The sequence below is a fragment of the Schistocerca cancellata genome, chromosome 1 (genome assembly GCF_023864275.1).
Source record: "Schistocerca cancellata isolate TAMUIC-IGC-003103 chromosome 1, iqSchCanc2.1, whole genome shotgun sequence".
Classification (NCBI taxonomy): Eukaryota; Metazoa; Arthropoda; class Insecta; order Orthoptera; family Acrididae; genus Schistocerca; species Schistocerca cancellata.
Genome location: NC_064626.1, coordinates 1,019,065,181 through 1,019,092,015, shown reverse-complemented (window position 1 = coordinate 1,019,092,015; position 26,835 = coordinate 1,019,065,181). Strand labels below are relative to the sequence as shown.

General features: G+C 40.5%; 1 protein-coding gene across 1 annotated transcript in view; it reads right to left on the bottom strand.

Annotated features, from left to right (window-relative positions):
• LOC126089419 (ankyrin-1-like) overlaps positions 1–26,835 on the bottom strand; it is a 337,936-nt gene that overhangs the window by 10,709 nt on the left and 300,392 nt on the right. Inside the window, exons 15-16 of the mRNA XM_049906908.1 lie at positions 23,890–24,195; positions 18,880–18,981 (exon numbers count right to left, since the gene is read on the bottom strand). Of these exons, the coding sequence (XP_049762865.1) occupies positions 18,880–18,981; positions 23,890–24,195 (408 nt within the window). The remainder of the gene's footprint in view (positions 1–18,879; positions 18,982–23,889; positions 24,196–26,835) is intronic.

Genomic DNA, 26,835 nt, shown 5'->3' with positions numbered 1-26,835 from the left:
TCCTAGGTCCCTAGAATTATGCTGCAGGGCATGCTCCGCTACTGGGTATTGGGCATCTCCTAGGCGGACAGTTCGTCTGTGTCCGTTCATGCGCTCAGCCAGTTTTTTGCGGCACGCGCGATCTTTTTGCGGCACGCGCGATCTTTTTTGCGGCACGCGCGAACGCTTTTGCGGTACGCGCGATCTTTTTTGCGGTACGCGCGATATCTTTTGCAGCACGCGCGATCCTTTTTTCGCCACTCGCTATCTCTGTTTTTGAGCAACGTCTGTTCTTTTCCCCTGATCTGGACATACTTGCTTGGTCTGGTCAACTTTTTCCGTATTTTTCTTATTTAGTGGTCTTCCTTTGGTATTGAACATTACCAACAAAATTTCTTTCTTTCTCGTCCTTCCCTCCGCATTTTATTCCTTCTTATGATTACTATTTCAATTTTAGTTATTTAATTTCCCTACCCACCAGTTACCCACTATGTACCCTAATCCTATACCACATTATTTACATTCATTCCGGAAACATGCATTCACCGTAGCCAAATTGCAATCCCACATACTTTTCCTCCGGTCCTGCTTAACCTTTGGAATTACCCCTAAAGGGCTTACCTTAAAAGTTCCCATCTCTGGGTGCAATTCCTCCTTCCACCAGTCTCTCCTGGACTTCCAGAACCTTCAATCCTTAGCCCTTACCCAACTTGTCCTGAATCTCTACACTACTTCATGTAACCACCACTCCCAACAGCTCCTATCTCTCTTCAAAGTCCTCCACCTCTCAAACCCTTGCTTGGAGAACACACTCAAGAACATCATCCCAGAAGCCAGCTGCAAACTTGAGTTCCATGCCACACAACACCTGAAAAAACTATCCACAGTGCTAGTGCAACACCTAAGAAGTGGGGTCCCTCTCCCTATCCCTCACAAACACAAACCACAACAGAACTTTCAACAAACCCCCCTCATAGCCAACAAACCTAGCCTAGCCACCCTACTCAATCTCCCCATCCCAGCACATACCCCACACAGACCAAATCTCAACTATAACCACAGTCAAATGCCACATATCGCCAGTCCCAATTCAGTCCTAAACCTCTCATCCAGATCCCTCTCTCCTCCAGAGACATCTGTTCTGTCAAAAGGCTTAACCTTTAGCCCCACGCCTAAATTCAACCACACTGCCCTGGTTAAAGATCTCCTCTCATTCACCCGGAACCTCAACTGGAAATACCACTTCACTACCCAAACACAGCCCCCAAATACTAGACCCAGTGTTGAACCCTGTCTAGAACAGTTCCGACTGCCTTCTCAAAGGGATCCTCCTCCCCTCCCCCAAAACCATCCCTTGCAGACATTTCAGGAATTCCTCACATCCAGTGTTGCCTCCCAGTCCTTCTTGAAGAACATCCCGACAACCCCCAACATCACCCCAGCTGAATCCTGTGCCATTAAGGAGCTGAAAATAGACCGCTCTATTGTCATCCTCCCGGCGGATAAAGGCTCCACAAGTGTCGTACTTGACCGTGTGGAGTATGTGGCAGAAGGACTGCGTCAACTCTCTGACACCTCAACCTACAAAGCTGTTACCCAGGATCCCATTCCCTCCATCCAGACTGAGCTGCAAAAAATCCTAAGAATCCAAGGTCCCTCACAAGGCCTCACAACGGCTTCCATAGAATTACTCACTCCACCTGAGCCACGTACCCCTACCTTCTACCTATTACCCAAAATCCACAAAGAGAACCATCCTGGCCGTCCCATTGTAGCAGGCTTCAAAGCCCCAACCGAACGTATCTCAGCTCTGGTAGACCAGCACCTCCAACCTATCACCCGCAGACTCCCATCCTACATCAAAGACACAAACCATTTCCTAGAACGCCTCAAATCCATTCCCACTCCACTCCCACCTGAAACCTTTCTTGTCACCATAGATGCTACATCCCTTTACACAAACATCCCACATACCCATGGTCTCTCTGCCCTTGAGCACTACCTCTCCCAACGCCCACCCGAAGATCTTCCAAAAACCTCGTTCCTCATCACACTCACCAACTTCATCCTCACCCATAATTACTTCACTTTTGAAGGCCAGACCTACAAACAAATCAGGGGAACGGCCATGGGAGCCAGGATGGCTCCGTCCTATGCCAACCTCTTCATGGGCCGCATGGAGGAGGCTTTCCTGAAGACCCAACAGCTGCTTCCCCTGGCCTGGTATAGGTTTATAGATGACATCTTTGTGGTCTGGACTCATGGTGAAGAAACACTCCTTAATTTCCTCCATAACCTCAACTCCTTTTCGAATCTGAATTTCACCTGGTCCTTCTCCAAAACCCAAGCCACCTTCCTGGATGTTGACCTTCATCTTGTTGAAGCTCACATCCACACCTCTGTCCATATCAAACCCACAAACAAACAACAGTACCTTCACTTTGATAGCTGCCATCCATTCCACATCAAACGCTCCCTTCCCTACAGCCTAGGTATTCGTGGCAAACGTATCTGCTCCAGTGACGAATCCCTCAACAATTACACCAATAACCTGACCAGTGCTTTCCTCTCCTGCAACTATCCTGCAGACCTTGTCCACAAACAGATCTCTCGAGCAATACATTCCTCCCCGTCCAACAACAATGTTCCTACCCCCAGACCACACAGAAGCATCCCCCTTGTCACCCAATATTATCCTGGCCTCGAAAACATCAACAAATTACTCCGCCAGGGATATGATTTTCTCAAGTCAACCCCTGAAATGAGATCATCCCTTGACAAAATTCTCCCCACACCACCCAGAGTTTCCTTTCGTCGGCCCCCTAACCTCCGTAACATCCTTGTTAAACCCTACAATATTCCCAGACTACCTTCTCTACCCAGCGGTTCCTACCCCTGTAACCGACCTCGCTGCAAAACCTGCCCCATGCATCCCCCCACAACCACTTACTCCAGCCCCGCTACTGGTAAAACGTACACAATTCAAGGCAGGGCCACATGTGAAACTACACATGTCATTTATCAACTGACATGCCTGCACTGCACAGCCTTTTACATCGGCATGACAACAACTAAACTGGCTGAGCGCATGAACGGACACAGACGAACTGTCCGCCTAGGAGATGCCCAATACCCAGTAGCGGAGCATGCCCTGCAGCATAATTCTAGGGACCTAGGAACGTGCTACACCATATGTGCTATTTGGCTTCTCCCACCCAACACCAGTCCCTCTGAACTGCGGAGATGGGAACTTGCACTCCAACACATCCTTTCATCCCGCCATCCCCCTGGACTGAACCTACGTTAAACAACCTCACTCCCATTTACTCTTCAGTCTTCTCCTCTTTCCCTTTCCTCTTAGCCATTCACGCATCTTTTCATCCTGCATAATTGTGTTTATCTTTATACTATATACCTCTTTACTTCTGTATGCATCCTCTTTGGTTTGAAGCTGGCACAGTACTTACAGTAGAATATCTTTGGCTTCCCTCTGACAACCATGCCTCCATCCTTGCTACCCTCCCTATTTTCCTTTCCCTGTTGCTTCATAACCTGGGTTGTGAGTAACTGAATCTCCTTTCCCTTCTTCCCTTTCTTTCCCCTCTCTCCTCCCTGAGGAAGGAAAATTTGTTCCGAAAGCTAGGAACATAAATTTTCGGTTTTGTTTTGTGTGTATCTATCGGCTGTACTGAGCTGAGGTAAGTACTGGCCAGCCCCTCTATCTCTTTTTTAGTATTTGTTTCACATCTCTATATGAGATTTTCCATTAATCATTTAGATCACCTATATGGTCCACATCCTTCATTGTTTTGTCCCTTTTGTTAGCTATCACTTACGTCTGTCATCTTAACATTTTCTCTTCTTCAGTGTTTTATATATCCATAAACAAATATTTTCGTCACCAACTGTGCTAGTTTCATCTTCCTCCTATTATCTTGTTCCGTTTATAGTCCTCTTCTCTTTTTTATTTATTGATTTATTTATTCAACATTCCATAGTTTTAACGTTCGTTATTCACTGTTTTCCAGCCAACAATCACTGCCAACAATCTCTTCCACACCTACCAGTATCATCCATTTCCGTCGATTTCTTGTTGCTGGCGATATTTTTGTGCCATTGGCTATCTTTCTCTGCCACAAGAAAATTTTTTTTGGGACATTTTTGCGGCACGCGCGATCGTTTTTGCGGCACGCGCGATCTTTTTGCGGCACGCGCGATCTTTTTTGCGGCACGCGCGAACGCTTTTGCGGTACGCGCGATCTTTTTTGCGGTACGCGCGATATCTTTTGCAGCACGCGCGATCCTTTTTTCGCCACTCGCTATCTCTGTTTTTGAGCAACGTGTGTTCTTTTCCCCTGATCTGGACATACTTGCTTGGTCTGGTCAACTTTTTCCGTATTTTTCTTATTTAGTGGTCTTCCTTTGGTATTGAACATTACCAACACAATTTCTTTCTTTTTCGTCCTTCCCTCCGCATTTTATTCCTTCTTATGATTACTATTTCAATTTTAGTTATTTAATTTCCCTACCCACCAGTTACCCACTATGTACCCTAATCCTATACCACATTATTTACATTCATTCCGGAAACATGCATTCACCGTAGCCAAATTGCAATCCCACATACTTTTCCTCCGGTCCTGCTTAACCTTTGGAATTACCCCTAAAGGGCTTACCTTAAAAGTTCCCATCTCTGGGTGCAATTCCTCCTTCCACCAGTCTCTCCTGGACTTCCAGAACCTTCAATCCTTAGCCCTTACCCAACTTGTCCTGAATCTCTACACTACTTCATGTAACCACCACTCCCAACAGCTCCTATCTCTCTTCAAAGTCCTCCACCTCTCAAACCCTTGCTTGGAGAACACACTCAAGAACATCATCCTAGAAGCCAGCTGCAAACTTGAGTTCCATGCCACACAACACCTGAAAAAACTATCCACAGTGCTAGTGCAACACCTAAGAAGTGGGGTCCCTCTCCCTATCCCTCACAAACACAAACCACAACAGAACTTTCAACAAACCCCCCTCATAGCCAACAAACCTAGCCTAGCCACCCTACTCAATCTCCCCATCCCAGCACATACCCCACACAGACCAAATCTCAACTATAACCACAGTCAAATGCCACATATCGCCAGTCCCAATTCAGTCCTAAACCTCTCATCCAGATCCCTCTCTCCTCCAGAGACATCTGTTCTGTCAAAAGGCTTAACCTTTAGCCCCACGCCTAAATTCAACCACACTGCCCTGGTTAAAGATCTCCTCTCATTCACCCGGAACCTCAACTGGAAATACCACTTCACTACCCAAACACAGCCCCCAAATACTAGACCCAGTGTTGAACCCTGTCTAGAACAGTTCCGACTGCCTTCTCAAAGGGATCCTCCTCCCCTCCCCCAAAACCATCCCTTGCAGACATTTCAGGAATTCCTCACATCCAGTGTTGCCTCCCAGTCCTTCTTGAAGAACATCCCAACAACCCCCAACATCACCCCAGCTGAATCCCGTGCCATTAAGGAGCTGAAAATAGACCGCTCTATTGTCATCCTCCCGGCGGATAAAGGCTCCACAACTGTCGTACTTGACCGTGTGGAGTATGTGGCAGAAGGACTGCGTCAACTCTCTGACACCTCAACCTACAAAGCTGTTACCCAGGATCCCATTCCCTCCATCCAGACTGAGCTGCAAAAAATCCTAAGAATCCAAGGTCCCTCACAAGGCCTCACAACGGCTTCCATAGAATTACTCACTCCACCTGAGCCACGTACCCCTACCTTCTACCTATTACCCAAAATCCACAAAGAGAACCATCCTGGCCGTCCCATTGTAGCAGGCTTCAAAGCCCCAACCAAACGTATCTCAGCTCTGGTAGACCAGCACCTCCAACCTATCACCCGCAGACTCCCATCCTACATCAAAGACACAAACCATTTCCTAGAACGCCTCAAATCCATTCCCACTCCTCTCCCACCTGAAACCTTTCTTGTCACCATAGATGCTACATCCCTTTACACAAACATCCCACATACCCATGGTCTCTCTGCCCTTGAGCACTACCTCTCCCAACGCCCACCTGAAGATCTTCCAAAAACCTCGTTCCTCATCACACTCACCAACTTCATCCTCACCCATAATTACTTCACTTTTGAAGGCCAGACCTACAAACAAATCAGGGGAACGGCCATGGGAACCAGGATGGCTCCGTCCTATGCCAACCTCTTCATGGGCCGCATAGAGGAGGCTTTCCTGAAGACCCAACAGCTGCTTCCCCTGGCCTGGTATAGGTTTATAGATGACATCTTTGTGGTCTGGACTCATGGTGAAGAAACACTCCTTAATTTCCTCCATAACCTCAACTCCTTTTCGAATCTGAATTTCACCTGGTCCTTCTCCAAAACCCAAGCCACCTTCCTGGATGTTGACCTTCATCTTGTTGAAGCTCACATCCACACCTCTGTCCATATCAAACCCACAAACAAACAACAGTACCTTCACTTTGATAGCTGCCATCCATTCCACATCAAACGCTCCCTTCCCTACAGCCTAGGTATTCGTGGCAAACGTATCTGCTCCAGTGACGAATCCCTCAACAATTACACCAATAACCTGACCAGTGCTTTCCTCTCCCGCAACTATCCTGCAGACCTTGTCCACAAACAGATCTCTCGAGCAATACATTCCTCCCCGTCCAACAACAATGTTCCTACCCCCAGACCACACAGAAGCATCCCCCTTGTCACCCAATATTATCCTGGCCTCGAAAACATCAACAAATTACTCCGCCAGGGATATGATTTTCTCAAGTCAACCCCTGAAATGAGATCATCCCTTGACAAAATTCTCCCCACACCACCCAGAGTTTCCTTTCGTCGGCCCCCTAACCTCCGTAACATCCTTGTTAAACCCTACAATATTCCCAGACTACCTTCTCTACCCAGCGGTTCCTACCCCTGTAACCGACCTCGCTGCAAAACCTGCCCCATGCATCCCCCCACAACCACTTACTCCAGCCCCGCTACTGGTAAAACGTACACAATTCAAGGCAGGGCCACATGTGAAACTACACATGTCATTTATCAACTGACATGCCTGCACTGCACAGCCTTTTACATCGGCATGACAACAACTAAACTGGCTGAGCGCATGAACGGACACAGACGAACTGTCCGCCTAGGAGATGCCCAATACCCAGTAGCGGAGCATGCCCTGCAGCATAATTCTAGGGACCTAGGAACGTGCTACACCATATGTGCCATTTGGCTTCTCCCACCCAACACCAGTCCCTCTGAACTGCGGAGATGGGAACTTGCACTCCAACACATCCTTTCATCCCGCCATCCCCCTGGACTGAACCTACGTTAAACAACCTCACTCCCATTTACTCTTCAGTCTTCTCCTCTTTCCCTTTCCTCTTAGCCATTCACGCATCTTTTCATCCTGCATAGTTGTGTTTATCTTTATACTATATACCTCTTTACTTCTGTATGCATCCTCTTTGGTTTGAAGCTGGCACAGTACTTACAGTAGAATATCTTTGGCTTCCCTCTGACAACCATGCCTCCATCCTTGCTACCCTCCCTATTTTCCTTTCCCTGTTGCTTCATAACCTGGGTTGTGAGTAACTGAATCTCCTTTCCCTTCTTCCCTTTCTTTCCCCTCTCTCCTCCCTGATGAAGGAACATTTGTTCCGAAAGCTAGGAACATAAATTTTCGGTTTTGTTTTGTGTGTATCTATCGGCTGTACTGAGCTGAGGTAAGTACTGGCCAGCCCCTCTATCTCTTTTTTAGTATTTGTTTCACATCTCTATATGAGATTTTCCATTAATCATTAACATGGTTTTTTCCATCGTAAATTTGAGTATTTTATTTTTTAAAATGGAAATGAAATCCAAATAATCTGAAAGCCCGCTAAGACGCTCCATGTGAGTCTTGTGTAGCCTGTGACATCAGTCCAGCATGCTGCTGTCGCTGCCGTAACAGTCAGTATAGCAGTGATATATTGTTTGGGCATTCACGTTTTGGGAAATTGTTTAAAAATATTGTGTAGTACTGCACTGTACATCTACAAAAACTCCAGAAAATTGTTTTTGCGTGTTCCAAACAAAGAAAAGATGCGTAAAATGTGGTTGAAACAGGCTCGTATATCCCAAATATTTCTTTTCTTTTCTGAAGCACCCCTGTACTAAAGCGAACAAAACAAAACAAAAATTATTCAAATTGGTCAAACCATTTCTTTGTTTTGGTGAGACTAACACACAACAATTGATTTTTACATATAGGAGGTAATATGTATAACGAAAAAACACTAATTTTGAATTGGGTACCATATTTTTATTGAATTTAATATAACTGTAAGCCATAAACCTATATTTTCTGTCAGTCATCTGAACACAAAACATATTACGCCTAATGAAAAACAATTATAAACAACTAAAATTTTACTTTTCTCGCTTTTCTGTCGGCAAAGTCTCTGATCAGATTAGCAAAGTCCAGGTTTTCTGCAACTTCATTTTCAATGGACAGTGAGGCCAAACTGGTTAGTCTTGTTTGAGACATTGTAGACCGCAAGTACTTTTTTGTCAACTTCAGTTTGGAAAAACTGCGTTCGCCGCTTGCGACAGTCACTGGTATTGTTAGCAAAATACGTAATGTTATCCAGATGTTGGGATATAACTCTTGAAGATTATGCTTTTTTATGAAGTTTAAGGCTTCAATAGGCGTTGCCTGGCTGTCTTCGAGATAGTGTTGCAGGCCTAAAATTTCGTCGCACAGCAAATTTCCATCAATATCTGACTTCATGTTGACAGTTAACTTTTCTTGTAATTTAGAACAGCATTGTATTAGTTCTTCTTTATTTTGATTTTTTTTAAATGTCAAACAAGAAACTCCACGTCGCAGAAAATTCTTGCATCTGTTCAAATCTTTCTTTCATGGATATGTGCACAGTGTCCAACAGTGCATTGAAAAACTCTACTTTAAACTTCTTTTTTGGGTCAGTTATTTGATCATCAACAGCCTCTTCACCCGGCCTGCGTTTAATACGTCTTAATCGCATTTGTGGTTTAAATGATGGCTGCGAGATCCGAAGACAGTTCAGTTGCTGTTACAATAGCTTGTTCGAAACCTGTTTGTCTATATGTTTCCAAATAAGAGCAACATTTGTCAAGGATTCCCATAAACTCGACAAAGTTGATTGTGGGTGACTGACTTGCTTTACTCACAACGTTAATTTGAAACAGAACATCATACCATGTCACGAGAGAAACAATGAAGCTGAAGTCTTTTAATTGTCCTCCTAGTGTTGTCGCTTCGTGTGACACCGCAGCATCGCTTTGTTCAGTAGCATCGGCCAAGGAAACCAAAGCGTCATGCATTTCGCATAATTGATAACGGACCGCTTTGACGCTATCAATTCGAGCTTCCCAGCGTGTGTCACTTACATTTTTCAGGGTGTATATCTTCAAATGGTCGGTCAAAATTTTCCATCTATTTACCGATCCAGCAAATAGATTAAACATTTTTTGTAACATTCCGAACAGTGTCACAGATTTTACTGATGATTTTGCCGCATCACACAATACCAAATTATAACTATGGCATCCACATGGCACAAAAAAAGCTAGTGGATTTAACTTCTTAATTCTGTTCTGGACACCTTTATTTTTCCCCTTCATGTTCACGCCGTTATCGTTGCCCTGTCCTCTGCAGTCATTAATGTTAAGGTCAAGATCACTCAATGTTTTTAAAATGCTTTCTGTGAGACCTCCACCGGTTGTATCATCTATTTGCTGAAATGAGATGAAATGTTCTTTTACACTTGCGCCATCCTCTGTTATGTCGGCGCATCTTAAAGTTATCGAAATTTGTTCTTTGTGGCTTATATCTGGAGTACAGTCAGCTATGATTGCATAATACTTTGAACCCTTTATGCGGGATACGATTGTAGACATAACGTGTGATGCCATGAGTTCTATTAATTCATTTTGTATATTTTTGCCGCAATAATGGTCAGCCAAATCACCACTCAATGCCAGTCTGACGTGCTCTTCCATGATTGGATCAAACTTTGCCAATAACTGTACAAGACCTAAGAATTTTCCATTATTTGGGGTAAATAATTTATCTGATAACCCTCTGAATGCCGTATTATTTTCAGCCAAATACAAAGTAATGTGCATCAATCTTTGAAGCACATTGCTCCATCGTAAACTTTCTTTAGAAATTAGCTTTTGTTCTTCCTTGTCAATAGTTAATCCAGCTTTAAACCTGATTTCAGCTTCAGTCCATTGAGTAAATGCTTTTTTGTGGTTAGGACTATTTTCATGCAGTTTCAGAGTTTCACTTAAATGTTTCCAATTTCTGAAACCCACAGTGGTAGTCAAATTAGTAGTTGATTTTAAATCAAACAGTCGACAACAAAAGCAAAAGACACTGTCTTTTGATACAGAATAAACTAGCCACCGTCGTCTGATAGTTTCTTCGTTTGATAGTTTTCTTGTGTAATGAGTTGAAGAGAAATGACGCCCATTTTCATCTTTTGGAAAGTTATTTAGACATACTTGTGAGGGTCCACATATTATAATACGATCTATATCTCTAGCATTAAGTACTTTTGGCCACGTACCTACATCAGAAGCATTGTATTCTTTTATTGCAAGTACGTTGATACTTTCATCGACCACAGATGTCATGTGTTGATTTTGACTTGGAGAAATATCAGAGGATTCATGCAAAGATGTACTGCGCTGGTCAATTTGATCACCTTCAATAGGTGTTTGTATATTTTTTGTGTATAATTGTTCACAGTCTGAAGAAATATTTGCTGATACATGGACTTTTGATTCAATATCTGAAGTATTTGCCTTAGAATTTCCTTTAAGGTACTTATAAATATTCATGTGCTTTTTAGTTTCTTCAAGAACTTTTTCTTTTTCAGCTTTTCTTTTCCGATTTTCTGAACCAGGAAGCTTTTTTTTTAATCATTTCCTTCTCTTCTGGCATGATTTAATAATTTGACAAATTATTGCTTGGACACTGCTCTATTTCGCGACCACAATTTTTGATCTATAACAAATAAAGAAATTCACCTATCAGTAGACGTAACTAGAAAAAAACCTGAACTGAAAGATAAAAATGTTTTTCGCACTTACCAGAAAATTAAAATGTTGACACAGTCACGACACTCGTTTCACTCACAATTATTCAGCCACGAAAACATGACCGCTGCCTCCGACTCTTACTGACAATTACTGACATGTGGGTGCAAATCGTAGCGCTGCCAACATATGCAGTCTAACAAACATTGTGTGGCGCTGTATCATTTCAGTACGTTAGGAGAGAATTCTCTATGAATGAAGTGCACGCATTGCATGATCTATTAATTAATGTACATGAGTCATTAAGTCACAAATATTCGATATAAATACATTCGTATTAATTAAATCATAATGTAATGTATATTTCACAGTCTGTATTTTCTTTTATTTGGAGCAACCGGTAGTTTCTGTTGTGAACGAGAGATGGTGTGGCTGCATGGGCTCTTCCTTGTTGCAGTTCTTGAAACAAATAAGAGAGGCGCTTTGGTAGAGCCCGTGCTAGCCCGCGTCAAACATGGATGGTTGCAGACAATACGAAGATTGCATTCAGCATGATTTCTCTTCTGCTACCCCAAATTCATTGTGCATTCCTGAGATTAGTGTCGTATGTTGAATGAGACTGAATAATATTTTAGTTTCGCGAAATGGGTGATTGTAAATTGTAATTTTTTTTTTTACATGCGTTTAGTACGTGGCGCCCCTTGGGCCCCGGCGCCCTGGGCGACCGCCCGGGTCGCCCCACCCTAAAGCCGGCACTGTGAGGGACGTCTACAGAATTCCTTCCCACCTCTCCCAAAGTGGTGTTCCATAGCCAACCCAACCTCCACAACCATTCTAGTCCATTGCTATGCCATGTTCAATCCCAAACCTCTGCCACAATTATCATATCCCTGTGGAAGACCCAGGTGCAACAAGACCTGACCAATCCATGCACCCAGCACTCCCTGTTCCAGTCCTTCAGTCCTGTCTCAGGTTTCTCCTACCCCACCAGAGGCTGGGCCACCTGTGAAACCAGCCATGTTATTTGTCAGTTCTGTTAAAAGCCTTGCACAGCTTTTTACATTAGTATGACTACCAGTCAGCTGTCCACCAGCATGAAAGGCCACAATCAAACTGCAGCCAAGAGCAAAGTAGACTACCCTGTGGCACAACATGCAGCTGGACATAACATTCTTGATTTCAATGGCTGCTTCACTAGCCAAGCCATCTGGATCTTCCCCTCCAACACCAGCTTCTCTGAACTGTGTAGATGTCAGCTATCATTACAACACAGTCTCTGTTCCCATAATCATCCCAGCCTCAGCCTATGGTAAAACATTGTTCCCACACTCTCCACCCAACAGTTTTTACCTGCTCTGTCCTATCGTCTCCTCCCTGTTCTCATCTCTCACCCTCTTCATTTGCCAACCTCTGCCAATGCACTTGCACATCTTTCCTCACTTCTCTCCTTTTTCACCCCACTTTCCCCTTTTCTGTTGGCATTCTAGTCCCTGCACACTCTGCCAGAGAACATTCCTCTCTCCCCCCACCCGCACATTGCTATTCCTTCCCCTTCTGTGCCCCTTCCAGACTGCTGCTTCCATCCCACACGATAGTTTCATTCTGGCAAGAACTGAAGGATTTGGCAGCCATGTGTGCATGAACGTGTTTGCTTGTGTGAATGAATGGTGTGTGTTTCTCTTTTCCTGACAAAGGCTGTGGCTGAAAGCTTATATACAGGGTGTTACAAAAAGGTATGGCCAAACTTTCAGGAAACATTCCTCACACACAAATAAAGAAAAGATGTTATGTGGACATGTGTCTGGAAACGCTTAATTTCCATGTTAGAGCTCATTTTAGTTTCGTCAGTATGTACTGTAGTTCCTCGATTCACCGCCATGATTTCATACGGGATACTCTACCTGTGCTGCTAGAACATGTGCCTTTACAAGTACGACACAACACTTGGTTCACGCACGATGGAGCGCCTGCACATTTCAGTCGAAGTGTTACAACAGACTCGGTGACCGATGGTTTGGTAGAGGCAAACCAATTCCATGGCCTCCACGCTCTCCTGACCTCAACCCTCTTGACTTTAATTTATGGGGGCATTTGAAAGCTCTTGTCTACGCAACCCGAGTACCAAATGTAGAGACTCTTCATGCTCGTGTTGTGGACGGGTGTGATACAATATGCCTTTCTCCAGGGCTGCATCAGCGCATCAGGGATTCCATGCGACAGAGGGTGGATGCATGTATCCTCACTAACGGAGGACATTTTGAACATTTCCTGTAACAAAGTGTTTAAAGTCACGCTGGTACCATCTGTTGCTGTGTGTTTCCATTCCATGATTATCGTGATTTGAAGAGAAGTAATAAAATGAGCTCTAACATGGAAAGTAAGCGTTTCCAGACACATGTCCATATAACATATTTTCTTTCTTTGTGTGTGAGGAATGTTTCCTGAAAGTTTGGCCGTACCTTTTTGTAACACCCTGTATAAATATCTTTTAATTGTGCCTATCTGCGAGTTAATGTGTCACCTTTCAAGCACTTGTATTTTGTATTTACCTGTAAAAACATTTCATTCAGATACAAAAAGTAGGGTGAGAGATTAATCTGTATCAGACAAATAACAAAGTTTTCAGCTGGTTGTGCTACAGGCCTTATCCACACAAATCAGTACAAATCTTAAAACACTTCAATTTTATGGAATAGTATAGTGACAGTAGTGTGCAATATAACTTGTTCAAAGTCTTTAATGACCATAGCACTGACAGAAAGTAAAACCTCTTCCAATTTCTTTAACTTGGTAAATTTTTATGTGCTGTTTTGGAATTGTAAGATATCCCAAAATAATGAGAAAAATGCAGTTTGAGTAAAATAATCCAAGACATCATTTACATCATAAATTAAGTTTTTGTGTGACCTTTCCATTAGTCAAAGCTGTGGACTATCTTCTCACATGTTATTACTCACCACTTAACACCAACATGACCTTTACCAGATAAAAACTGCCTGAATGCTTAAATGCAGATTGTGGAGAAATGCAGGAACCAACAACCCTACTCCTTTTATTTACATTGAAAGATAGGTTGAAGAAAGGCAAACTCACACTCATAGCATTTGCAATTTTAGAAAAAAGCTTTTGACAATATTGAATGAAATACAATCTTTGAAATTTTTAAGTCATGAGAGATAAAAATAGAGCAGCAAATGGTTGTCTGAATCTTTTACAGAAAGCAGATTGCAATTCTAAGGGTCACAGGACGTGGAAGGCAGGAAGTAACTGAGAAAGGACTGAGACATTGTTGTTATTCAGTTAGTTGCATTCACAATTCAGTAAAGAAGACCAAAGAGAAATTTTAAAAATGAATACATATTATGGAAGAAGAAATAAAAACTTCACTGTTTGCTGATGTAACAAGAATTTTGTCAGAAATGGCAAATTGAATTGAATGAGTAGTTGTCTTGGAAGGAGGTTATAAAAAGAGACACAAATAAAACAAGAATAAAGGTGTGTGATTGAATTAGGGAATGTGATGCTGGGGTGGTGGCGGTGGTGGTGGTGGTGGTCAGGGAGGGGGGGGGGTGGAGTAGTTTAGAAAATTATGAACTGAAAGTTGTAAACAATTACAGAGATTCGAGTCCACACAGAGGCTTACCAGCAACAGCAATCATTATTCCCACACACCATCTGTGATTGGAACAAAGAAATAGTGAAAGTAACAGTGGTATATAAAGATTCCCCCCCCCCCCCCCCCCCCCAACAACCATATATCATAAGGTGGCTTGTGTAATATAGATGCAAATATAGAGTATAAAAATAAATATAAGAATGAGCATGTGGATCTATAAACCTTTCGAGCGTAATAACTCATTGAATTCATTTTGAGTCTCCAGCTGGAACATCTCATCATCTGGACACAATATTTCAGCGGACCACTTGTCCGTCATCTTCCGGTAAGTAGGCTGTCACACTGTCTTGCCAAAAAAGAAATCAAACATGCCACAGCAGTTCCTTTATACACTGACTGTGGGTCCACCATGCGTGCACAAAAATAACTGTGCTCTAGTGACACACACAACACCACACTGCCGTTGAAAGCCGCAGGAACGAAAAATCGATATCAAACACAACTGATAGTTTTTGAAGACCGAGACTAGGACTGTTGTTCCTTAATGTCAAACAGAACAGGGTTCCAACTCTTACTTAAAGGATACCCCTTATCTCTGTTTATAACATTGTCAGATAGCCAGATTTCAATGGCTTCTTTCACTACAGAGTCACAATACTGTGATGCAGGGGCAACCACTTGTGTCTCATCATACAATATTTTATGTCCTTCTGTAAGACAATGTTCCAGCATGGCAATTTTTTCTGGCTGAAATAAACACGTGTGGTGATGATGCTCCATGCAATCATCCTGGATCCTGGACTGTACGAATTGTTTGTCCAATATAGACTTTCCTGCAATGGCAGGGAATCTTGTAGAATCTGGGCTTTGTCAAACCTAAATCAGCCTTGACTGAGCCTAACAGTGCTCTGGTCTTAGCTGGTGGATGGAATACACTTTTAATATTAAATTTCTTTAAAATTCTACCTATTTTTTAACATATGCTCTCCACAAAAGGTAGGAAAGCCACCGATTTGCTTGTATCTTCTGTTGGTTCCTGCAAAGGTAAAATATTAGAGCATGATGCATCTGATTGTCAGTGTAACCATTCTGCTTGTGACACAGCTTTTAGATGGTCCAGTTCTTGTGTCAAACTATCTGCATCTGATATGGCATAAGCTCTTTTCACCAATGTATGTAGGACCCCGCTGCATTGGTACGATGGATGACCACTTGATGCATGAAGATATTGGTCCTTATACATGGATATATATGATAAACACTATGTCCTAATGTCCCATTATTCCCCCATAGACCAAGACAACTAAAAATGGAAGTTTTCCATCCTTTTCAACTTCCATCATGGACTTAATATTGGGATGCAGGTAATTAAAATGATGTAGGAAATAATGTAGAGCATCCCTCTCACGTGGCCATACTACAAATGTATCGTCAACATATCTCCAGAAGCTAGTTCGTTTTAAGAATGCGATCTTCAGCACCATGTCATCAAAATCTTCCAAAACAAATTGGCAACTATGGGTGATAATGAACTCCCTACCTTTTGTAGGGAGTCTATCTTCAAAAATAGATAGAGTTTTAAAGAAATTTAATATTAAAAGTTTATTCTGTCTACCAGCTAAGACCATAGCCCTGTTAGGCTCAGTCAAAGATGGTTTAGGTTTGAGAAAGCCTGGTGTCTACAAGATTCCCTGCCATTGCGGGAAAGTCTATATTAGACAAACAACTCATATGGTCCAGGATCATTACATGGGACATCATCACCACACGCATTTATTTCAGCCAGAAAAATCTGTAGTTCTGGAACATTGTCTTATGGAAGGACATAAAACATTGTATGATGAGACACAAGCGGTTGCCTCTGCGTCACAGTGTTGGGACTGTGTACTGAAAGGAGCCTTTGAAATCTGGCTAACTGACAATATTATAAATAGAGATAAGGAATATCCTTTAAGTAAGAGTTAGAACCCTGTTCTGTTTGACATTAAGAAACAACGGTCATTGTCTCAGTCTTCAAAAACTGTTAATAGTGTTTGATATCGATTTATTGTTTTCACGAGCTTTCAGCACTGGTACACTGTTGTGCCTGTCATTAGAGGGCAGTTATTTTTGCACATGCACGGTGGATGCACGATTGGTGTATACAGGAGCCGCTGTGTCGTGTTTGATTTCACTTCTGTCGAGGTAGTGTAATGGCCTACTCCCCTGAAGATGGCGGCCAGGTGGACCACCAACATATTGTGTCCAGATGACCTGGAGACCCGATATGAATACAACATAAGAATAAGCAATCAGTCATCTATATTTAATTAATGCATGGCACACAAAAACTCATAATAGTGCAGTTTAAGCACATACACACAAACACAGATCTACATAAATGAAGCCACATTGTTACTAAATGTTTATGAGTGGTTGACCAGGGAGGTTCAGTATTGTGGAGAGAGAAGATAGCTTGACCACTTGCAGGGTATCAGAAGTAATGGGAGACAGGAAAGGGCAGAAGGGCACTCTTAGTAACAGTCCAGAATGATGACTGAACAAGACAACAATCATTAAGAGAGAGGGAGAGGGAGAAATTGGGTGATGTGTGCACATTCGTAAGTGTGTGTGTGTGTGTGTGTGTGTGTGTGTGTGATCGCGCGCGCGTGTGTGTGTGCGTGTGTGTAGGAGGGGAATGGGGGAGGGGGAGAGGGGACAGGAGAAAAAGCGAGAAAGAGAAAAGGGGTAACAGTCTAGACACAGGAGGAATGGGGGTAGAAAATAATGAGATGAAAGGGTAACAGTACAGGGGAAAAGGGGGACAATGAGAGATATAGGTCAGAGGGTTTGCCACAATATTAGTCACCTGCATAGTCCAGAAGGTTCTGGTATTGGGTGGAGGGGACCCAAATGGTTTGAGTACAAACACAGTTGAGAAAATCAATGGCATTGTGGTGTGCAGCATATTAAACAACCAAGTGGTCAAGTTCGCAGTAGCCACTATGTACAAGAGACCAGACCTATGGGTACGCAGATTAGTTGTAACATGCACATAACCAACTGGGTAGTTATTGTAGCACAGCTGGTTGCTTTCACATGTAGCCTTTTCTCTCATATAATAGAATATGCCAGTGACTGAATCACAGTAGTTGGTGGAAGGGCGTATAGGACAACCTTCGTTGTCCACCTGTGGGATGCATGATTGAGGGCAGGAATGTTGCATGGATGGCTGACGATGTTCAGTAAGTTGAGTGGGTGACATAAAACCACTTTAAGCATGAGGATAAGATTTAACAGAGGATATTTCTCATCTCAAGACACAGAAAATGGTAATCAAAGGATGTGACCAAGGTTTCTCAGGCTTTGTTATAAGAGCAGCACTGGTCTGGAACTGATTCACAAGGTCACAGGTTTTTTGGTAATCCAGACAACAATGGACTTACAAATAAGCTACCTCTGATTATATTCCAGTTTCCTGCAAGTCAATCCCTCATGGATGTTTCAGTTGCAAGACCTGCCTTCTACACTCACCCATCTCATCCTTCTGCAGACCCACCACTACCATAGCTCCTGTTATTCTATCACAGCTTGGGCCATTACAGGGGTCATTCAAGAAGTATTTTCTGATGCAGTCACAGACCTGACATTGGTAAACACAGGCATGATTCAGGGCTCCAGATGTTGGCAGCTGGGTATATGGATGCTGCTGAGAGTCAGCTGCCCCCTGATTCCCATTATCTATCCATCTCATTCTTACCTTGCATTTCTTACCTCTGTCCACTTTTCACACTCTCCTTTTCCCTCAAACCATATCAGTCAGCTTGTGAACAACTAAAATTTAGTGTCTTTACAGCTGTGAATGGATGCATTTGTGTGTGTGTGTGTGTGTGTGTGTGTGTGTGTGTGTATGTGTGTGTGTCCTGGAAAACTAGCTGTAAGTCAAACACCATTACATTAGTCAGACAAAAGATAACAGTTGCCAATCCTCATTTTTTATCACAATTTCTATCAAGAACTTTACAATTTCATAAAATATGTATATAACACCTGACATACTATGAAAGCTTCACAAAACAGAAATCATATGAAAACAATTAAAAGGAAACATAGGCTTCTGTAATCACTGTTGCAGGACAGGACTTTTTTGTTTCAAAAAGCAGCTCTATGGTAATGTAAGATATATATATATAATTTGTATTAGCATACCTTAGTATCCCCTGCTGCAACAGCCAAATGGATTGCTCTAACATGATACTCCCTCTGAGCAGGTAAGAAATCTGCTCCCGCAATCAGCAGTAGCTTCATTGCCTGCATCAGAGAGCCAAGTTACATTTTTATTCCTTTGCCTCATAAGAATCGTATGAGCTGATTATATATTAGTTTTTAAAGAATAATAAATTGTTGTTTCTGATATAAAACCACTGTGTACATTATATAGCCGATTTTTGCTAAGGTTTCTCTATGATTAATTAGAATGTATATTTATGTGCCTGCAAACCATCACGAAGGAATGTGTAACAAATCCAGGTATCATAACAAATCCAGGTATCATAACAAATCCAGGTATCATAGCAAATCCAGGTATCATAACAAATCCAGGTATCATTCATTCATGTACACATTGTATTTCATAGATCCCACCATAAAAGTTTCCCTTCATGGACGTGGAGCAATAACAGTTATACAGTAACATGTAGAAGTAACTACTCAGGCTACGTCTGTAAAGTGTATTAACAACAAATTATGATTAGTGATATCTACTCACACTGAAAATTGGGGAATCACTTGTAGCTTATCTTATATATGTTAGTTTATGTATATATTTAAAAAGAAAGATGATGAGACTTACCCAACAAAAGTGCTGGCAGGTCGATAGACACACAAATAAACACAAACATACACACAAAACTCTAGCTTTCGCAACCAACGGTTGCCTCGTCAGGAAAGAGGGAAGGAGAAGGAAAGACAAAAGGATTGGGTTTTAAGGGAGAGGGTAAGGAGTCATTCCAATCCCGGGAGCGGAAAGACTTACCTTAGGGGGAAAAAAGGACAGGTTTACACTCGCACACACATACATATCCATCCACACATACACAGACACAAGCAGTAATTAGTTTATGTATATTCAGACATAAACAGCTACTGCTCCTCCTCTTAAACTGCACTGTTGCTGGTTTTCTCTCGTACTTTAAACAAAGTATTTATGTAACTTCATACAGAACACTTTCAGCTGCCTATATACTGGCAAAGCTAAGATCATTTTAATAAAAGCATTACAGTAAAGCAGGTCTTACAATCCTGTGTTTCAATATTCTGATAAATTGCAGGAGGAGTGGCTAATAAAGCATTCTTTTACTTTGTTTTTGAACAGTTGATGATTTTCAATTTTTTCCCTGATGTCTACTGGCAACCTGTCACAGACTATTGCACTTGATTATGGAACTCCGTTCTGAACTTTACATGATGGTGCACAATCGAATTATTTTACTTACACTATTGTGGTTGTGAATTCCACAATTCATCTTAAATTTACTCTTATTATTAACCACAAATACTAACAGGAAGAAAATGAATTGGCACATAAATGTAAGATTTCCAAGGACCCGGAAAATTTTTCCAAAGGGTGTTTGTGTCTCAAGTGTACAAAATTCTGATGAACAAATACTTTTTTCACCTTAGCAACATCTGATATACCTATGATACATCATACTGTTGAGCACAAATTTTCAAAATATACTATAAATCCAGTCAGCTGATCTGAAAGAGATTTTTAAGCACAAAAGAGGCAGACCTCAGCCTTTGATTAACTTACTCATATGCTGGGGACGCCACAGTTTATTTTCCATCCTGATAGGTTAGAGAGTTCATAAATGGAGCTCATTTTAATGTTTTTGCACTTGCCAAATATGAGTCTTTATAAGACTCAGGAATACATGTAAGCTGTGTATCAGCTGTCAGCCTGTTTCACTATTCTCCTATCAGTTTGTAAGCATCCAGTCTGTGCTACTTCTCAACATGGAGACACAAAGACAAAAAGCATTGGCTGAATTAAGTTTGAAGCCTCCTGTGGTCAAATGTACATAGATAACAATGTGATTTTTACAGCAGTGCATGTGAAGCATCTGATCTGAATACTGCTGGTGACAACCACAAACAGAAATTTCAAACTGAAATTTTTGTGATTGTGCCAGACAATAAATGATTTTCAAAATACCATTTATTATACTTATTTGAAGTTATAGATGAAATCTGAGAATGCTGTGGATTGCATTTATGAAAATATTTACTTAAACCAAACTCTTAAATCATTGGCTTAGGTACTGAGAACACAGCATAAGCACCTTTTGATGAATTATTTAGACTAGAATCATCATAGAAAGTAGTATATAAAAAAGTGAAAGGTGCCAGATCTTTAGCTTTCAGTTTCTTCACCTCACCATAGTGGTTGTTTGGCTGTAGTTGTTATAGTTGTGGAGATATGAGAGTTTGACATGGTCTCCATCACATTGGGGTGACCATCAGGAGATCTTCTGTCTCTTTTATATTAATCTGTTTTTCAAGAGAAAAATTCAAGATCACTGCACAATGTTCTTGAGCTTTTATGAATATTCTTGAACATTTACAAATAATTTTTGGGTATGCTGGAATACTCTTGAATGTTCTAACATACAAACTGGAAATTACACATATTACATTGATCCACAATCTGGTGAAATCATCTTAACTGATGGGTTGAGCCAACATAGTAAAGACAGAGGAACAACTCACTGAAAAAATGTATCTGCTTATAGAGAAAAACTACATAAATGAAGAACAGTTGTGTGAGCAAATAATTTTAGTGAGAAACATACTCATGCATACTGAAATTCTGTAATTAACGAGGATGTAGAAATATGAATGTGTGAGAAGAACTTCATCCGTGATAGCTGATATAATCTTAGCAGTGCATGGAAGTGAGCTCTTGGAGTGGAGAAGAAAGAGAGATATTCATCACAATGTTCACGCTACTACAAGAGTGGGGCATCAGCAGCACAGCTGTTGACACCATCTTCAACAGCATTAAGCAATTACCAACCAATTGGAAGCCACCTACAGGCTACATAAGGCCACCACAGCGACAGTTTTGATAGTCAGTTGCTTCTGATGAAGACAATGGAGGTAATCATCAAAAGCTTGAGGCTTTAACTTGAACTGACAGAGGAAGAAGTCTCAGAAAGTTTTGTACAACAGTGCCATCATGATAGACTTTGTTCTCAAAAATTATGTCTTTCAACAAATAAATCATTAAGTACAAAATATGATACCAAGGAAAGAAAAGTATCTAAATCCACTGAACCAAGATGAAAGCTTAACTTCCGAAAAGAATTTCTAATGTCACTCAATTTTCTCAATAGGCCATCACAAAAACAATTCTAAATAGAATCACGGAAGTGGAAATACTAACTGGGTCACAAAAATAATTATTCATACCACAAGTCCACTTGTTTAAACTAACTTACCATACAGCTTTAAAAGACTTCAATTTCTAGACAGATTAGTGAAGAGAATGACAGTGTTGTGGAGTGAATTTAAAAGACGTGTTTTTTAACATACATTGTTCACATGTGGGACAGTCACAAAACTGTTCATCTTTGCATCTATAGGCAATGTAGTTCATAAGCAGTGTAGTTCATAAGAACATACTATGAGTAAGTTAAATGCTACACAAATGAAATGATTAATCAAACTATTTTCAATTCAGAAAACAAACTGAAAAATTAAGCGGGTTCTTTTCAGCTTGTTTTAGAACTAAAAGTAACACAGACCCTGTCTGTAAGGTTCATAATAGAGCTTTATAGTCTGTGCTATTATCTTTAACATGTTGACTGCAGACATCAGGCAGAAAATTAGAAATTAACTAACATTCAAAAACAAAGGAATACCTTTGATGTGACAAAATATTTAAAGCTAGGGATTTAGATTCCAGTTCACACCTGCAGTTACACTTTACAGGTTTTTAATTTTTTGAGTATCTTAATATGTGTTAGTGTTTAGAGATGTCAGTGAAGTTACATATTTGCACAAACAAATTTCTAATATTTTAAACAGTTCAGTGTTGTGGAAAGTTTAGTCCTCAATTTAATAAACAGATATTTCAAAATTGGTGCATGACTTATCTCACAAGTTATTCACAATGAAGCAGCACTGGAAGTTGTATGCAAGAGGCAGAATAGCACAATAAGTTAAAAAATACACAACTTTAAAACTGCTAACTAATACTAATAAATCTACAAAACTAATTATAAGATGAAATTCACAAATGTTAGTTTAAGCACACAAGCTGTTAAAGCTACTGAGGACTATTCCAACCACTGATCTTCACATACAAATGCTTGAATTTTATTAGTGCAAGTCTTGAAATATGCTATGCTGGTGAACGGGGAATATGGATACTCTAAACATCTTCCTGATTCAAGGTTAGGATAGACATTTTCTTTCAATAATCAACCAGTCAGGAGACTGGTGACAAAAAAAAATCAATGTTATTCTCTTGTCTTGTTAGCTATGTCTTGCTTTGGTTATTGCTGTTAAGACCATGAGTGAGTAGGTCCTCTTTCTCTCATTCTCATTCTCCCTAACTGTAATATTCTGGAACTCCTATGTTTTGAATGTCAGGTAAATGTTTTTCCAAGTGTGATTACATCCAGGTAATTACAATGACACAGGTTCTCATTTAATACTGAAAATGATAAAATTAAGTTCAGACAAATAAATTCAGTGTGTAACTTCCAGATTCTATGTAAGTCACTGAGATTTAGATGAATTGTTCTTGTCAAATATTATGCCCTCAGCAAAATATATCCCACTTTCATAAATCCTTATTTGTATTATTCACAATGAAATATTCTGTCTACAAATATGCTCTCCAATATATACTCAAATACTGAACAAATTGACATCCAAGTAATAATGAGCATCACAAAAAATTTGTATCAACAAGGATGCAAGATTAAATGACTCAGTGTATCCATAATGAGAAAACAATGTGTTGTGTTGTACAGTGGTTTAAAGCAAGTAAGCATGTATAGAAAACAATGTGACATAATTACTAACATCAAAATTTTTGCACTCAATTGCTGCTTGGAGTGTATCCATAAAGAGAAAACAATGTGTTGTGTTGCCCAGTGGTTTAAAGCAAGTAAGCATTTCTAGAAAAAATGTGACATAATTACTTACATCAAAATTTTTGCACTCAATTGCTGCTTGGAGTGCTGTTCTTCCAGCACAATCCTGCATATTAACATTGGCACCTTCTTTTAGCAATAACTTTACAGACTGTTTTTCTTTGACAGCAAGCATCAATGGGGTCTGCCCACCATTGTCCTGTTGATTGATCACCATTTCATGTTGCTCATTTCTCTCATTCAGCAGTAATTCCACTGCCTCAGCACTGTAGGACTGAGCTGCCCAGTGCAGAGGCATCCGACCATTTAAATCCCTCTCTGTTACATCCGCTCCAGCAGCAATCAGAGCTTCCACGGTCTGAAAAAAATTTCCTTTGTAATGTTTATAATGTGGTGATTGTTATGAAAAAATTAGCCTTGTCACTGTTAGAATTAATGTGAAGAGATCATGTTGTTCTGATCAAGTGAATAGCAAATCTCAAACAATAATTCTTCTTTTGTTACAAATATCTTACAAGCGAGTCCCAAATGCATCAATTGTAATTCTACTTCATATTTATGCAGGAAAAAAAACAAATGACATTAAAAAATAAAGTGTAAATATTATAAAGTGTAAGTATTATGCAAATCATGCTATATTACTTAATAAAAGGTAACACAGATCTAGCATATGACCATGTTCAATCAACTTGTAGGGAAAAAAGGTTACATCAATGGAAAACCCAGGAAGTAATATAACATGTCTATGAGCGGAAATAGGAAAGGTGCTTAGCAACACATGGAAAGGATGATAAATCACATATATCAAAGTCCTTTTCCTCAGCTATGACACACACACAGACACGCACACACACATACAAATTGTCTCAAAATCCTGCAGCCTGGGCTGTGCAGGTAGTAATTTTGCATGTGCTGAATGGCTGATGGGGAAATAGAAGTGGCATGAAGTGGGAAGAGGGAGGAACAAAAAGAGAACAGAAACATCACATCAGTATAGAACATGTAGTTATATGCAGAAATACGGTAAATAACAAGGCAGGGCGCAAGGTATGGTGCTGCTGAAAACAATGCCAAGACAAAAGTGCAGAGGGACAGTGAAGGTTACAGAGATGGAGAGAAATAATGTCAGGGTCTGGTGACTCTCCTCCAAACACAATTTCCTTCATTTCCAACTGCTGTTTATCTTTTCTACGCTTTGTCAATTTCATAGGGCAGCAACCTCTACACAGGAAGTTCTGTAAGTTCCAAGCATACACAAACCACGTCTTAAAAAATTAATTTTCTTATTAGGAAGATTTAACAAGTGAGAGGTCTTAACTTGTTTTTAGGACACACCTGCACATCAGTAACATTTAGTGCACAGGTAATTTCCTTATGAACAAGCAATATTATTTTTATATTCCATGATACACATCGTATTCCACCAATCATCTGAATGGGGAAAGAAGGAAAAAAATTGATCCCAATTAAAGGGCAATATAACAAAATGTCATAAAGATACTAATTATTATAATACCAGCAGCCTGCCATGGCCTCACTTTGGTAGCACTAAATATCTACAGCTGGACAAAGTGTCCAAAATATGTAGTAGTATACGGAAACCTTTCTCAAGAAATGCTCCGCCTATTACTAAAAGTCATATCGGGACTCCATTAGTTCCTGAAATTAGCCTTCACAAACAGACAGAGAAACATCGAGGAGGACTTTGATTAATAATATGTTTGGATACCGTATACACAAACACTAAGCAGAGTAGCCACGTGGTTGGAGGTGCCATCTCACTAATTGCGCGGCCCCTCCTGCCAGAGGTTCGAGTCCTCCCTCAGGCATGGGTGTGTGTGCTGTATTTAGCGTAAGTTAGTTTAAGTAGTGTGTAAGTCTAGGGACCGATGACCTTAGCAGTTTGGTCCCTTAGAAATTCACACACATTTGAACATTTATACACAAACGATCATTCTGTTTATTAATGATAACCATTTCAAAATCCCTGCATTAGTTACTGGGGTTGGCACTTACATACAGACAGAAACACATGGTGGGGGATTTTAATCTGTACTTCTATACTAATATATTAAGCCAAGATGTTGTTTAACTTCATTCCCGATCTCAAAAAGTTCTTGACCAATATACTTCAAATTTTTATACAATTATCTAATAAATGTTCAGACAATCATAGGCTACATTTCTTAAGTATGTGATGTATAAATACATACATATTATATAATACATAAATGGCAAATATTGTTGTAGAAACCTTGAAAAGTTCTTGACCAATTTACTTCAAACTAAGGAATTTAAGGGTGAGACTGATAACATGCTGGAGGAGCTGAATATTGGACAGTAGTTTTGTGTATTCCTAGAGAAATAATGTTCACTGAAAAAACATGCATTTGTTAAAACATGCGTTTGTTTGTTAAGTTCTGTTGCTTATTTTTGACAGTATGGTATTAAAGTTTGTAAGTAGGAGGTAAATAAGTGGTTCTCCATGAAAATCAGCTCAATTTTTCCCACAAATTTGGGGGGCTTTAAGGGGTCAACTGAACAAGTGATGATGCAGTTTTGCCACCTACCTATGACATTTTTGATGAACTTCTCTGAGTGCCATTTTGCCTGCAATAATGTAGTTACATGTAATTGTGTTGATTTTGGATCTAAGACAAGGATTCACATTTAAAAATGATCAGCAGTAGCAGAGCAATAAAAGGAAAAATGTTAAATGTCATAAAATCAGAAATAGCAGACAAAAAAATACATAAATATAGAAATGGTAACATTAGGTGAAATTGCAAAAGTGAATCGAAATATAACTTCTGCGCTGGTTAATACCATTAAATCTCTACGTAAGTCAGTTTTCAGAACAGTTCTAGATGATATAAGAAATCACAAATGCTTGAGAGAATTTTCTGGCTTTATTTTTCAATCAATACCAGCATGTCATCAACCTGAAGCTAAGAAGACATTCATTGAAGAATCTTTTTCAAAAGCAGAGTTAGAAGCA